General features: G+C 31.0%; 3 protein-coding genes across 4 annotated transcripts; all 3 read left to right on the top strand.

Annotated features, from left to right (window-relative positions):
• On the top strand, positions 1-2,959 carry LOC131668845 (hornerin-like). 2 transcript variants are annotated; one of them, XM_058943308.1, is made up of 6 exons: positions 1-62; positions 1,061-1,283; positions 1,350-1,738; positions 1,807-1,909; positions 1,973-2,182; positions 2,353-2,959. In XM_058943308.1, exons 1-6 carry the CDS (start codon positions 5-7, stop codon positions 2,765-2,767), a joined length of 1,398 nt encoding a protein of 465 aa, XP_058799291.1. In that variant the 5' UTR covers positions 1-4; the 3' UTR covers positions 2,768-2,959. The 2 variants fall into 2 exon arrangements, with proteins under 2 accessions (XP_058799291.1, XP_058799290.1); XM_058943307.1 differs by having other exon boundaries at positions 1,807-2,182.
• A 5,006-nt stretch (positions 2,960-7,965) lies between these two features.
• Positions 7,966-10,521, top strand: LOC131668870 (uncharacterized). Its single transcript, XM_058943340.1, has 5 exons — positions 7,966-8,124; positions 9,095-9,364; positions 9,535-9,900; positions 10,160-10,286; positions 10,362-10,521. Exons 1-5 carry the CDS (start codon positions 8,043-8,045, stop codon positions 10,450-10,452), a joined length of 936 nt encoding a protein of 311 aa, XP_058799323.1. The 5' UTR covers positions 7,966-8,042; the 3' UTR covers positions 10,453-10,521.
• Positions 10,522-12,756: 2,235 nt separating this feature from the next.
• Positions 12,757-16,627, top strand: LOC131668871 (uncharacterized). Its single transcript, XM_058943341.1, has 3 exons — positions 12,757-12,933; positions 13,895-14,188; positions 14,546-16,627. The coding sequence occupies exons 1-3, from the start codon at positions 12,846-12,848 to the stop codon at positions 14,896-14,898; spliced, it is 735 nt and encodes a 244-aa protein (XP_058799324.1). The 5' UTR covers positions 12,757-12,845; the 3' UTR covers positions 14,899-16,627.
• The last annotated feature ends 548 nt before the right edge of the window (positions 16,628-17,175 follow it).

Below are 17,175 nucleotides of genomic sequence, written 5' to 3'. Positions count from 1 at the left end.
GCCGATGATGCTACGCTTCGCGCTTCTGCTGCTGTTTGCTCTCTGTCTCGTCGTTAGAAGCGGTGAGTGTAGCCGCACTGTGTATTGTGTATGTGTGTGTGCTTTCGTGCTGTGACGTATCTTTCTTTTTGCTGCTTTGCGGATAAGTGAATCGAAAAACTGCAGAGTGCTTACATTTATTTACCAGTTCATCGCACAAAAACGTTTATGTTTAATAATTACATCTACGGAGAGTGAAAGTGACGAATTGCATTATCACTTAGGTAATAGGAATGTTATGACTGTCAGGCTATGACATTTTAATTTTAATTTATAAGCGGCGAGACATGACATTTGAATAATTCAATGAGATTCTATGTTTTAAATTTTTTTGAAGTATTTTTTGAATGCAATATTTTAATAATAATAGCAAAAAAATTGAATATACGCTATCTCAAAGTAATAATAATAACTATTCTATTTATATTATTAAACAAATATGATGAGTGGTCAACATCCAGCATCGTATTGATTATGATGCATAAAAAAGCGTGAAATTCACAATTTTATTACATTTTGAAATATGTTACGTAGTATTATGATTTGTATTATACATCTACAAGTAGGAGATTTACATTTCAGCAGTAAATTAAATTTATTTATAATTGATATAAGTAATAAGAATCGAAATACGGAGTTAATAAATCATTTTAAGAAAAAAAAGGTTATAAATAATTTGATAAAAATAAATAATTTTAATTTCTATCTCTCATATTTCAATTAATACTATCGTTTTTAAATTTGATTGAAAAAGAGAACGAATAATTAGAGTAAAGTATCGCAAAACATTTTTAATTTACTCTGCAGTGCTTACAATAACATAGTGAGTGTGTGTGTGTGTACGCCGCTTCATAAATTTTTAACAATCAATGTCGATTAACACTGATTATCTACTTTTTTCTTATCAAAATCTAAGATACTTATGATTTACTGGTTCCTACAAAATTTTGATATTCAAAAGCAATCCTAAAGCATGCTCAAAGCAATTCATTTAAACAAATTTATTTGCATTATGCAACAGACGAGCGTTTAACATCAAAAACAAATGCATTACGAAATACGCCGCCAGAACTAATTAGTGCTGATAAGGTCCAAGTGGCAGCCGACAGTCAAGTCCAAGCGAGATTTTTACCATTTGCGGCAAGTTTCTCTCTGAACCCGGGTGGTGAGCATTCACAAACATTCAGCATTGCCGGAAGTCCGGAAGGTATTGGTTTATCGCAGAGTTCCAGTCAAGGTTCTGGGTAAATACAAATAAATATTTTGAATCAATATGAAAGATTTCTGTACCCTTGAATATTAACCTGCAGCTCATTTTCGGCGAGTCAATCGTCATCGATAGCAGCCGGTCTCAACGGCCTATCAGCTTCAGACTCAAGTGCCTTTAATCACAATCATCCACTTCACGGGCCACAATCTCAAGCAACAGGTAACTCTTTTGCTGTTGGTCAAGCTGGAGCTTCGTCGCACGGAGATGTGATAAACGGCCAAGCAGTATCTAGTGCCCAATCGTCCGTCGGTGGAGTTCATACTCAAGCTTCGTCCGGAGCTTCCTCGGGTACCTCGCAAAATCTTGTTCATTCAAGACCCGATCGTCCTAATTGGAATAACGTACGACCGAGCTATTCTAATGGATATAACGTACCAAGCTATGGAAATGGATACGATGTACCACCGAATTATGCGAGTGGATACAAAGGTAAGCGAGGACAACAAATTTTCAGAAACTGATTCAATGGTCATTTATGGTTTTTTTTAAAAAATTAGGTGATTACTATCACAACTCGTACCGTAATTCCGCGCGACCTTCCTTGACGATAAGCGTCAGTGATGATATGCATCATTACAATCCTCGAGCGTCGAACGGCTGGTACGAAACAAGAGACTCTTGGGATCAATCAGATTACTGCAAATACTACAATGGTTGGTACAGGGATCCACGTTGCCGAAGCCCACGAGTTACAATCACGAAACCAGGTGGTTACTACAGGCCTACTTATAACAATCGGGTTCCATACTATGAGAACATAAAGAATCCGCGTCAATCAAATCTTCATGTTTCGAATGTACATGCTGAATCGTCAGCTCAATCTAATCCTGGCAGCATTGCCATTGGGAACTCAATGTCTGAAGTGGGTTGTGGGTAAATATCGTTTATTTTTTATAAAAAATTTGTAGGAATAATAATTTAATACAACTGTATTTTTCAGTAAAAAATAACTCTTTTTCTATGCTTCAATAAAATTTTTGTTTTTTCGTAAATACTAAAAACTACGCTTATGTCAATATTTAATATTTTTTCCGACTTTACAGTCATCTTGGTCTAACATCTTCTACGACCAATCATGTAGAATCGTCTGGAAACGCCAATGCCCACGCACAAGGAGCTTCAGGATCAATGAACTATCATCCTAATAATCTACAAGCTAGTTTGAGTTCAGGTTCAATTACAACAAATTCACGTCCGGGTGGTTTTTCCCAAGGAACTAGTCACAGTTCATCTACAGGAGGCAGCTCAACTAGTAATCTACATGGTTTCAGTTCAGGTGGTGCTTCGACACACGGCAGTGCTATGTCTGGCTCTATTTTATTTCCTGGACCTAGTAGTCAAGTACACATGATACCACAAAAATTTATCAGAAGTAGTAAAAAGGGTAAACATGTAAATCCTTTCGATGAATTGGCCGAGGATTTGACGGATACCGTATACGATATTTTTGATTATTAGCTGACTTTACATCAATTGTAAACTTCCTCGATAAACTTTCTGCGTTTTATCTTTTGATTGCATGATAGTGAATGTTCATTGTGTCGAGAATTCGTTAATTTAAATTTAAGCAATAATAATTATATTACAATTTAGAGCCAATAATGTATTTTTAATATAAAAATAATACGACTGTAAATAAAACATTTGTATATTTGCAAAATATAACTTATACTATATAATAGATTACGATAATCATAAATATACTTCATTGAATAAAAAAAACTTTTTTTTTATATATAATAATATACTTTATAATATACTTTATATTATTTGCCAACATTTTTTTTTCAAAAAGGATATCTTAATTAAAAATAAGTTTTTTTATATATTAAAAGAAGTTTCGTACGTATATTATCTATTGAGTTTTAAAGTCAATATTCATCCAATAATTTTTATGTACGCTGTACGCTATAGAAAAGTTCTCAAACTAATAGGATTTGTTCTGAAAGAAAGTGTACAGCTAATTTGAACAGATGATTTTTTAACTACAAGGCTATAAAAATGTATTCAAACAAGTAGATCTAACACGTCTGATATGTCTAGAAAAGAAACCCAGAAAAGCGAAATGTTCTTAAATGTCCTGCATACTTTAAATAAGAACATTTTTGTATCATATATTTAGAAAACGCCTTAATTTATTAAATTAGATGGTATTGTATATTAATATAATAATATTTTTAAAATCACTCCTTTAAATTTTGAAATCTGTGTATGTTTCTCATTATTAAGTATTAATTTTTATCATAAAAACAATCATATTTGCGCTTTCTCAGAAAAATTATGTGTTTTATAAAACTTGTATAATTATTATATGTAAATATGGAAAAATTTTAAAAGGCCGTGAAAGCTATACATGAGCAATAAACTACTACTACTACTACTACTACTATATGTATTTTAAAATAAATTATAATGTATCGTCTTGAAAATCTACAAATAAAGAAAAGTTATTTTTAGAAAAGAGATTTCTAAATTAAAATATTAATTTCAACATTGAATTGAATTAAATAGTATTTTTAATGGCTTAGAATTTTAACATTAAAATCTTCGACTTTAAAGCGACATCTTTATAATTTTGCCAAGACACAAGACCAAACGTATTATCTAGAGTGAACTCCAAAAATAAACAGAAATCTTTAGTACCGACGAGCGAGCATTTGTGGTTGCTTGGGGTAATATCAACGATTTCTCACACTATATAGCTTCTTTCAAAAAATCGTAAAGTGATCATACATACTAAGTTACCTTACGTAAGTTCAAAAATTCACGTCGGCATCAGCGGAATCTAAAATAGAATTCGCTGAAGGCTAGATGTTATCAACAATTAAGATTCTGCGAGAATTTTATAGCATTGACCAAGGCGTGAAATGCATTGTGAAGGCCGTAACACATTAATTGTTCGGTTGCAACGAAGGTCTTATTATTTGGCATTGTGTGTCAATCAGTTTTAAAACTGGAAGATTAATTTATATTTTTATGCATTTTTATAATTTTTCATAACGGAACTTTCTACTCAATTAAAACAATTCACTTGTAAAAACGGTCAAAAAAACCTTTGCGATTCTACTAAAAATACAGCTATCAACTGTCTTATCAAATTCATTCAACGTAGTCGAATTTCAACCGAGGGTTGTAATTAAAAAAAATAAAAACTCATAGAATAGCTGATGAGATCTGAAAATGAAAAAAATTATAGTATGATTATAAATGAAAATATTGATAATGTGTAGGAAAATATTATGAATCCGCAATTTGCGCATCAAATGTTCGTCATTCAAATGAATGCCTAGATTTCAAAAAGGAAAATCGAGAAAAATGAGAAAACATGACGACTGACTATAAAAATAAACCATTTCCATTTTACATCAACGTAATACATGTAAAGACAACTCGCGCAAAGGTCGAAGTTATATGAATATTTTATCATCGCTAATCGCCAGGCATCATTTAATCGCCACTAACAGCGCGAAAACTGTTAAGTGAGTCATGACCGTGGGGAATTCCTAAATACTAAATTTGATATGGAATGCTAGTACAATCATATATATGAAAAGACGATTAGAAAGTGCGCGTAAAAACACACGTGTGGCATATTTTCTAATGAACATTAGCGGGCAATTCATCAATTCGCTTACACTCTTACACTGCAGTCAACAATAATTTTTCAGATAAATGAAATCTTGAGTAACCTAGATTTCAACTGAACGTACGATTAAACTGATGTTTGTTTCAATAATTTTTCTTCTCGATTTTTTAAGTACGTGATACATTGAACTTTGAAAATAATAATTAACATTCCATCATATCGTCATAACGTTACGTGTACATCGCGCAAAAGATAATACTATACTTATTTTCTAAGAAAAATGAAAACTTATAGTATGAATAATTAATTGATATGGGCGATCATACGACACTATGTTAACTGTTCCATTTTTTTTAACACTAAGATGATTACTACTAGTTATCATTTAACACAAGATTTTTATGTATATGCAAAATGTTGCGCTGATCCGAAATCAAAGTTGATATTACGTAGTTATTCTGTAGTTGGTATTTATTACCAGTATTATCTTGGAAGGATGAGAAAGAAAATATCAAATTTATTGCATATCGAGTGTAATTGGCTGAAAAAATTATGTTATATTATCATTTCCCGGAATGAATATTAAGCTCTCAAGTTATCAATAAATTCGTATTATTTTTTTAAAAGATTTACCAAGAAATTATTTTTCATATGATGTCATGATAAGCTACTTACATTTAGTAATTCTCATCCCAATTATGTTCGACAATCGCTATGAAGTATCTCACTTTGCGCCTTTGATGTGATCATCAATGTGCGTTACAAGCAAATCCTTCGATTCCATTGACGAAGGCTATGCCGAATTAAGATTCCGCTAACGTCAACAGGAAGATCGTTGAAGAGAGAGGAGAGAAGACGGAGTGTAATGAGTAATGCCGTTTGTTCGAGCACTGCAATTGCAGTTTTAATTTTTCCAGAACAGTGATCTCCGAATTTTTTCCTACAGATCTTTTGAGAAACTATTTTGAGATTCTTGTTAAAGAGGGATTCCCGCGTATTATCGATCAAGTTTCTCGACGATAGATTATTGAATTATCGAAAGAAGGCAATAGGTACGTCCGCATTGATTTTTGTTTTCGATCTATGACGCTCTTTGAAAATATCGTCAATTGCAGCATGCAGCCAACAATGCTACGCGCAATAATGGCTCGATAAGATTGGCAGAGCATCTCCTCCTCCCATGAAGAAAACAGTCGGAGTCACTCCACGCCTTTCTGTATACAACCGTTAAATTTTATTAGGCAGCTTTTTCATTTTGCGCCTCATCACCCGAGCGAGCAAGAGAGAAAGGGTCAAAAAAAAGCTTGGCGCGCAAGCGGCACGATCATTACCCCGATGAGCGAAGAATCCAAGAGATCACGCAGAAGAAAGAAACAGACTTCGAGCTCTTTCTTTACTTCTCTCGCGCACGCATCACATGCGCGTCTGCCTCGGACCGGTAGATTTTGTTGCGCCTTTGACCGGACCTGTGAAATTATATACTTTCGCTGGTGCATTTTCGTGAACGAAATCGCATGCTGCTTGGTATCAGGGAGACAGGGTTCAACGACTCTTTGAAGAATGTTGCTTCTTTCCCACCGACGATCAAATTTGGGCTTACGAAGCCGGCGATTTGAGAACGGTGTACATGGTTCATAGCATTATCGTTTCTTAAATTCTTTCTCTTGTCGGCATAATCTTTTCTTTTGTTACGGAATGAATAATTATTCAAGTATGGAAAAAATTATTTCAAATTAAAAATATTGTATTCCACACTTATGTAACATTAATTTTAATAAAGTAAGCTAAGTCAACTTTTTCACCCCATTTTATATTTATGAATTACGAACAACGCCACTTAGAAAAATTTGTATTCCCCCTTCCGCATAGATGACAATACATTATATGGGATCTATATTTGCAGTTCGTCGAAACGAGGATACCAATCGTCATTTTTTTCTGCGTTGCTGGAATCTGTGCTTTTTTGGACTCCTGCGCTCGGATACTAATTACTTAGAAGAGAGTATATGAAAAATTAACTGCTATTTACGGAATGTCCCGGAAGTGACAGATGATTTTTATCATCAAGGGGATTCAATAACTTTATAACTTGAGACTTTATACTATTTTGGCCCCGACTTATCCTACGCTTCTTGAAGGGATGATATCGTCAATAACCCTTCTGAGGGTTATTAGGTCATTATAATGTTTATTATAATGTTTATACCTAACGAATAAACTTGTCTAAAGGAGATACAAAGGGTCAAAGCAATTTTTAAATTATTATATATGTAGGATATGTGTGCGTATGTACGCGCGCGCGCTTTGTATTTTGTACTTTTGTATTTTGATTGACAGTAAGATGTTGCATTTAATCAACAACGCCACATAGTTGTTATTCAGGGAAATTAAACATTTGATAACATGTTTTATTAAGTAATAAATGATTACAAAACGAATGCAATGCACTGTGTACGTTTTGCTCCTTCTGCATATTCCGCTTTTGCGTAGCAAAGAAGTTGTGCTGAGACATCTATACGCGATTTCTCAATACCTTTTTTACTAATTCGGTTGCTTGTAAAAACTATAAATAACCGATATATGAAATGGTTTATATTGCAAATATTTTATAGCATAAAAAACAAGGTCTACAATTATACTTATATACTATTTCGTTATTCACACTAAACGCCAATAATTAGTTGGGAATACAATGATGCATCAGACAGCTTAAAAGCTCATGAAAATTTATTAGCACTCATCTCTTTCAATTCTGCAAAAAAAATAATCGCGCGCATCATCAGCGTGATTTTATAAAAAAAAATCATCAATTTTTCCAGATAGTTCAAGTCGGATATTCCACCGTGTAATATATAATTGCCAAAGTGACCGGTATTTTTCTAAGCAAGCGTGTGTTCTAAAATATATCTTCCAGGGAGGTCACGTGACTGATGACTATCGGGAAACCCCCCAAAAAAACTAGGATCTCACAATGCACTTGGCAAAGTACATCTGTTTATCCGCTGATCACAGAGATTACGCAATTAACGTACCGAGTTTGTAGTTTGCTATAAAAGTGCTCTGTGCAAACAGACGAGCTCATAGTGTCGTTCGTTGCTTCAACTCGAGTGTTGTTGTTTCACTTGAACTTATCGATTAAAGACCAGCATGGCGTGGTCTATCATTGCGACGACCGTCGCGCTTTTCACCGCTGGTGTTATGTGCCTGCCGATGGATGTACCTGCCACGGGTGAGTGAATTAACGTCTTTGTACGAACACTCTCGGTTATTGACAAAGAGTACACAGATACTGTCACGCCGTCTCTCCGCTCATTCCATTTTTCTAACAGAGATATGACAACGCTAATTGTTAGCGTGTCAACATATTTTTCCATTTACGAAAGTGCAAACGATAATTTTAACATCGATTCAAAGCTTCAAAATTGGATATTGTAAACGTATATGCTATCATGCTAGCAGATAACAAAAGAAATTTGATAATTCTAAGCTTTTTAAATTACGTATCGAATTGAATATAAATCGTTTATTTTGGTAGATTATTTCCAAACTAAAATTTATAATTATATGCTTATTATATTACTTATATAATGTTACTATTTTATGTTTTTCACTTATCTGTTATCTATTGTAACTAGATATTTTGAAAATCAGAAAAATTGTTTTGTCATATGATAATAATGAATTGATCTATCATTAATAAAATTTGCTATTCTGCTATTTTATTATTTATTTATTTACCAAAGTATATATACATTAATTACGTAGTTCCAATAAACATACATACATTACATAATTAACAAATTGTATAATCCAGCAGAGGAAATAGTATTCCTGTTTGCCGGTCTGGACATAATGAAACTTAATAAAATAAAAAGTAATAAAATAAATAATATATTTGTATAGTCCATTTGTACATTGATAATCAAAGATTATCAAATCAAGCAAGCTGTTATAATTCTAGTTTATGTATTTAACAATATTGCACACTTATCACCAAATTCGAATGAGCATTGCTCTGGCTGTAGTTCTACTGCTGAAAGTTGCTTTTCTGTCACTTGTGTAACAGATTTTTTCTATGTGACTAAGTGACAGAATTGTTCTATGTGACTAAAAATCTTACTTTTAATTAAATTAATTTAAACAAAAATACCATTTGTTTCAATTCATTTTTACATTTAAATAATCACTTTTCCAATTAGATTTGTTACCGCCGAAAATGCTAAGAGAACCAGCAACTGATTTGTTGCCAGCGGAAAAGGAGAACGGACCAGTAGCTAAGTGGATGCCCACTGATAATGGACCGACAACTGATTTAATGCCATCTCCATTGCCGGAAGGAATGAATGAAAAGAAGCTTCCAGCAATGTTGTTTGTGATCAACGTTTTTGCAGTAAAGAACAGCACCGCCGAGGATTCAAATGACGTGTTGCACAGTGACGTTATCGAGGAAGTGCCAAGTGAGGTCGCAGGTGTGAATTTTTAATTACATCTAATCCTGTTTATTTGTCCAAGGAAATACGATACATCGCTAATTATAAGCTTTCTATCGCACAAAACAATAATGAAATTCGTATCAAATTGTTTAAAAATTAATCATAATCAGAAATTGCAAAATTGAATAAATATTCTTACTTTACAGTACCGTTGGCATTATTCCTCTTAGTTCTCGAAGATGAAAATGAAAATCACCCCGTCAGTTTGGACGATGTTGCCAGAGATCTCGAAAAGGAAGGTTTTGCCGTCGAAAAGATTGTTAAAAATGGCGAGACTGGTCTTGTTAAAGTGGACCTTGACACATTCGAATCGACAGTACGAATCCCTCAAGGAAATAACAACGTGATCGAACATGAAACCGATATCAAGGATTCTGGCAAACTCACAAGTGTACGTAGGAAGAGGCATATCTGCCTTCATTGCAAACTCGACGAGCTCAAACAGAAGATTCACAATAAACATAGTGGAGGTTGCAATACTTGTGGTGGTGGTGGCGGCGGTGGTTATTATGGTAAGAAACTTTCTTTTGTGTTAGATTTTACATCTCTTTAAGAGAATCGTGTTATCCGCAAAAATATTTTCTTCTATTTTTAATTTTTCGTACACATTAATTTAAATAAATACATGAAAGAAAAATTCATATATTAGTATTAAAACAATTATTAAAATAGGAATACCCGAAATTCACTATCTCAATTCTTTTGTGTGTCTCACTAAGTATCGGTACAAAATTATATCGGTTTAAGTTGACCTCAGTAATATGATTTCAGCTCAACCAGTATACCAACCAGTTCAACCAGTATACCAACCAGTAGTCCATCAACCAGTCTACCAACCACCACCTCAACAAAATTATTACCCACAACAAGGTTGTAGTACCTGCAACGGTGGAGGAGGGTAAGTTAACATTAGTTTTCGTTTATTTATAATTAGTTTATTCTGACGTAAATACTAAGTCATTTTTATATGTAGATACGGAAACGGTGGTGGTAATGCTTACGCACAAGCGTCTGCGCAAGCTTCCGCTTCATCGTCATCTGGAGGTTACGGTTACGGACGTTAAAACGAAGATACTTTTTTAAATTTGTTGACTATTAAAACATTGTGAGAATAGAATTTTTGTAAATTATAATTTTCAACTAATAATATTATTTAAAGTGCAAATTCGATAGAGTAGTTTCTATTACATTTCAAAAATGCAATTATTTTACATGCAACGATTATAATGTAAATATGTCAAAACTGATATTATTCGTATTGCAAAGTGATACGTGAAAGAGTGTTTGTTGTACATCTAAATTTTTATTCTACTTCGTAATGAAATAAAATTTTTATAGTATAAAAAGTCACTGCTTTCAAATTATTTTTTATGAAATCGACATCAGGATGAAGTAAAATTACTGTTTTATCTCTCTTAAATATTGCTAAATATTATTTAATATATTTTTCTTAACTTTTAATAACCAAATATGCTTTAGTTTGGCGTGATTTTTCGCTTATACATATTTTTGGATGATAAAAAAATTAATAAAGCCCTTTTCAAAATTTTTCATCGATTGAAACTAAACATTCGCGTACAAGTGTGCTCTTATTATCCATTTAAATTCAGAATTGAAATAAATTTTACAATTAAAATCATTTTGTAGTTTATGTGCATAAATGTAAATAAATTAGAATTTTTTCAATGATGTATAAATAATAATTTTTTTTTATAGATACCGTTTTATACATTTATTTTATTAGGTTTCCCGGATACAATCAAGAATACCATAAAACTGATAAGCTCACATAGACCGTCTCATAGTTTGTCTTGATATCAAAAGAATTTGAGTGTACTCATAAATTCAGCGTTTCTCTGAAAATATAACGAATATGCTTTGGCTTATTAATATAACGTAAATTGTTATAGTTTTTATCGTTATTTTCATGTACTTATAATTGCATATGTAACAGTATTCACTGTAGTTCAGTAAGCCAATGATTCCAAAATTCATTCATTTGGTTTTTCTAATATATGAAATATACAAACTGTTTTGAATACGAGATATTTTGGTATTAGAGGAAAAAATTGGACAAAGAACAATAACCGAACTGATACCTCTGAAATTAATAGTAAACTGTTGAATTACTGCCTGATTCGATGCCACTCCCCCGCCATAGAAAAAATTTAATAAGAATACAATCCAATTATGTCGCTTGTATTCAACGTTATTATAGTCATAAACAAATGGGCTGCAGATTTGTATATCTTACAAGATAGTGTGATTAAGGCATTAAGTGATTAAATTATAAGTGTTACCTTTTTATTTATCTTACATCCAATAAAACTTCGTCATTATGCTGATACGCAGAAAAATAAATTTTAACATTTAAATATATGAAATTTCCTATATTATAAGAATAATACTCTAATTTAGTTAATAAATTGTCCTAGTTATAAGTTAGTTTTTATTCTTTCACTCTGTTCGATTTATACATGTGTGTGTGTGTGTCTGTGTGTGTGTGTGATAAATGCTTCTAACATAATTGGTGACTAAAAGTGAATATGATAATTATTCAATATATGTTGAAAAAATGTCGTAGGATCTTACAAAAAAAATGGTTTTGCTGTTTGGAAAGTTTTCGACAAGTTTTCGGAGCCAATTAAAACAAGTATATGAAATCTTAAAAAAAATTGTTATTTTTTAAGCGGTTTCGTAATTAGTTTATCAAGATTCAGGAGTAAGAAAAACACAAATATTCGTAAAAAGAAGGTTTGATTCGAATACATGTTGAAAATCAAGCAAAATATCATTCAAGTGAAACTATGTAAATATAGATACGGGGGTACATACATTGCATGTAGTCATAGATGATTAATATGACTCACGAATTATGAGTTACCTACAGAAAATTTCAATCGTAACAATAACCGTCAATGTACTCATGAATAATATTACGCGAACTAATTTAAATACTTTAAATTTGTGATGAATTCGCCACGACTTTCAAATAACATTATGGAATTTACAGAAGTACTTGATTTTAACGAATCATATCTTTCCGGATTAATTTTTCTTTTTCCACTTTTAATATTTACTTTTATTTATCTAATGGATCCATTATCTACTTTATGTTAGAATATAATTTTACAAAATAACTCAATGCTCCACTCTTTTGAACTTCAATTTGTTCTACTAATAATTTAATGTTTTTTGATTAATTGATGAAAGTATAAATAAATATACAAAAAGAATTTAAAGTACTAACACACTATTGACTAGACAATGCCAACCGCACATAAGTTTATCGCACACGCGCGCAGATCGCAGAGATTACGCAATTAGCGTACTGAGTGTGTACACTATAAAAGCGGTAAGTTTGAACTGCTGAGCTCGCAGTTTGTTGGTTGCCGGTATATCGAAACGACTAAAGTGCCACGTTTATTTTATTAATTATTTGCTAGTTGAGAGCAGCATGTCGTGGTCCACCGTTGTGACAATCGTCACAGTTTTCGTCGCTAGTGTTACGTGTCTGCCCATGGACATTGAAGCACCTGCTACAGGTGAGTCAACCAACGTCTTTGTTATCTTCTCTTTGTTTGAATTTTCTTATGTAGACGTCAATCATATGACAATATGACCTAGTACTATTTTTAGTTATATTAATTTTGAATAAAATATGATTATTTACAATAACAATTTTATGGACTACTGTTAATTTGAACAGCTTAGAATAATTTTATACCACAATGTCAAAAGTTCAAATATGGTACAATTACAATAGACTAACTGAAATTTGATACAACTTCAATATCATGCTTTTGTATCTAATATTATGATACGAATGAATTTTTAATATAATAATTTGTAATAATGTTTTAAGCGGATTTGAATAATTTTAAAATTATTATAGCAAAAAATAAAATATTTTCAAAGTAATTATAACGTATATTAATGCTTTGTAATCGTGAAAAAACTTTCATTTTATTAAAAATAATCCCGAAGATTCTGACTTAACCATATTACGTAGTAAATTAGTATCAGTAATGAATTCTGACGAGGGAGCCTGCGTTAACGTGTTTTGCATGTCAATTACTATCGAACGCACAACGTCAATGATCAAAATAATTTATCATTTAAAGTTAAACGATTGCCTTAGATAACATAGAGCAGTTTTGATTTGTTATCTGATTTTGCAATAAATCTGAAATTCAGTGAAATTTCTAAATAACAATTTTGTTTAAATTCCTACTTATTTGCATTTTTACACGCATTTCAATTGCAAAGCTCTAGAATAGATGCACTTCTTATCAGTAACATTACCATTCTACAATTCCGTGTATACGTATAACAAAAAGAGTACTATTTCAATTATTGCAATTGTGTGTATTGTAAATAAAATATTTTACAAAGTTCCATACATAAATTAGTTTCAATCACATCGACTAGTTTGTATTTTTTAATTAATATAGTTTTCCGATACATTTAATTCTATCACCTCTAAATACCAATAAATGTTAATAGATCTGCTGCCTCCGAAAATTGGCAACGAACCAACAATTGCAACTGATTTGCTGCCACCTGTAGATGAATATGGACCATTATCCATAACCGAACTGATGACTTCAGAAATAGACAGTGGACCAACACTAGCTACTGATTTGGTGCCACCCCCGTTACCCGAAGACATAAATGAAAAAAAAGTACCAGCTATGTTATTTATAATCAATCTTATTGCAGTGAAGAATAAAACTGCCGAGGACTCGAATGACGTGTTGCAGAATGATTTTATCGATGAAGTCCCTGATGAGGTTGCAGGTAACTTTTTTTATTATTTTTTACGTTGTCGTTGCATTCAACAGGCCGTAATTATCTTTAATTACTAGCTTAAATTGTATGTTCGTGCAGGAAAAAAGCATGTTTAATTATCAGCTATCGATATATTATTAATAATTAGGTTATAGTCATTTGGAAACGAATATTTAATGTATTTATATATTTATATAATTATACGGAGATATATATAAATAAAAAAATATGAATGCTTCTTACTTTTTATTTTCACATCGACAATTTAGAAATTAAATTATTAATTTTTTTAAATAATCTTAATTAATACAATTGTTAATTTTCATTAAAAAATGTTATACTAATTATTGTTTTTCTTTATTTTAGTACCTTTGGCATTATTCCTATTGGTTGTTGACGATGAAGATGAAAATTCACCTGTAAGTCTGGACGAAGTTGCAAAAGATCTTGAAGAAGAAGGTTTCACTGTAGAGAAAGTTGTCAACAACGGTGAGACGAGACTTGTCAAAGTAGATATTGATTCGGTTGAGACGACAGTAAGAATTCCTAACAAAAATAACAATTTTAATAACTTTCTCGAAGAAGAAAACAAAAATCATATTTCACTTAAAAAATCTGATAAAATTATGAGTGTTCGTAGAAAGAGAAATATTCACCTGTACAGTAAACTGGATGAGCTTAAGAAAAGGATTCGCAGTGCCAATCATGCTATACATTAGTATGAAAATTACCATTTATTGATACATAATAATTATAAATGACTAATGTATAAGTTAAAATAAATAAAAATATTTTACGTATGGGCAATTTTCACAAACTTCGGATTTTATTATAAATAAAACATGTCTAAATTTTTAATATACATTCCTTTGGCTGTTAGAATATATAAAATCCAACGTAGTGCAACATTTGAAAGCAACACACTAAACGTTATTAACTTTTTTTAATGATTTCCAACTTATTTTCGGAGAATAAGTTATGAAACCATGTTATCAATAATAAATAAATAAAAAAAACAAATAAAATCAAATTACAAAAAAATATTTATTGTACGTGAAGGTTATAGACGAAATCCACTAAACTGTGTACTTTGTAGACACCGCAAATCGAAAATTTTCTTTTTAATCTAGCACTTCCGAACAAACTTTTTCTTATTCTGTATGTTACACAATGATAAAAAGTGTCGGGGAAAATTTGAAAAATTAGCTGCGACTTTATTTTCCATTTAACAATAATTGAATAATAAAACCATAATTCTAATAAATTAAGTCCAATCATCAATTTTGAAAGTAAAGAAATATTTTGTTAAATAAAATTTTGTTAAATATTTAACAAAATAATATTTTGTAAAATAAAATATATTGAAAATAAAGAAGTATTTGTTAAATAAAAAATTTGTCTCGACTGTACATCGATTTCATCGTATGTGCGTTCGGCAAGTTATTAATGCAAGACTTTATCGATTTATTCGTTCAAAATGTATTTTAACTGAAATTGCACGTGTAATAAATATAAACATATTTTTTTGAATTTTCATTTTCTTTTTTCACTCTGTAAATTTTTAAATAGTGATGTAAAAAATGGGGGAGTGATTTTTAGCTTAATAGTGTTGTAAAAATGGAGCACAAATGTATTTAGTCAAAATTTTTAAAGACAAATGATGTGCTAATAAAAAAATATGCGTTTTTGCTAATGTGCACGTTTTTCCAGCTTAAGTATACATTCCATGTTTACTCCCTAATTATGGGAGCACATAATTTCGCCATGTGGGTTGGGTTATTCTTGGCTATTTCGCACTTTCATGTGTACAACAATTGTGCGAAATTAAAAATTAATCCGTAACCTAAGGGTTATAAGTCAATCGAAATAGCCAAGAATAACCCATGTATAGATTTGTTGCTTTTGGAACATTATCTATGTGGTTTTATAATGATTTTGTTTACTCACCAATAGCAATGCCGCATAATAGTAATAGACATTAAAAATGCAAAAAAGTAGTCATGCCACTTTCGTGCCTTATAATTTTTTCCCTGTTAAGAGCACATATTTCTAAACATATTCTAACCAAATTCTGCAGAAAAAATAAGAAAGTTACGCATCGTTTTCTGCAAAATTTTCTATTTAATTTATGTTTCATATATATTTTTGTCTTCAAAATGTATACTATATTATTTTTTTTGTGTTTATGTGTTGCAAACAATGTGTTAATCTAGTTCTTGGATAATAAACAAGCAAGAATATCGTATTAGCACAAAAAATATAGCGACACACAAAAATCTGAACTAATTGACGATTGCCCATGTACAAGTTTACATAAGTATTCTTTTTCAAAAGTTCGTTAAAATGCATTATGAGTTCTATATTATAGTATCTTTAAATATCCATATATATTTTGTAAATTTTTTACGATCAGATACGATATGTTGCAATTTAATTTATATTAAGTTGAGTATAAAATAAAATTATATAAGATAAAACGTATTTCTACTTTTTTTAATCAGTTTCATGATTTAAACGATTACTATAACGTTATTTTCATCATAACTCTTTTGATTTTTATCTTCTAAATAATATCTATCATATCACACTTATCGTCAAAATTGATTAGAATTGTCTTATTTTTACTATTTTGAATCAGTTATTGAGTATTGTTCAATGTGAGAACATCTAAAACTGATATTTTAATGCTTTAGTTTTGACAATTTACTTTTAGTCACATTATTTCTATCGATCTTGAAAACATTTATTAAATTATATTGATATTTAAGAACATCTGATATTTTTCAATATAACTTAAATATTATTGTGGCACAAGAAAATGAAACATTGGTGAAGTTCACAAAGGAAAAGTATGCTTTAAACAAGTATGATACGACTATATTCAAAAATCAATTAAAGAATACAACGATGTTTCAGTTGGTAAAAATAGTCTGCGTCAAAAGATCTCTGCAAAAATGGCAATAAATGCAAAACATAAGATTAAGTACATATAGGTG

This window comes from Phymastichus coffea, unplaced genomic scaffold, assembly GCF_024137745.1.
Source record: "Phymastichus coffea isolate CEN01 unplaced genomic scaffold, Cenicafe_Pcof_1.1 PCOF00084, whole genome shotgun sequence".
Lineage (NCBI taxonomy): Eukaryota > Metazoa > Arthropoda > Insecta > Hymenoptera > Eulophidae > Phymastichus > Phymastichus coffea.
Note: the sequence above shows the minus strand (reverse complement) of the source record. Positions and strands in the feature narration are given on the sequence as shown.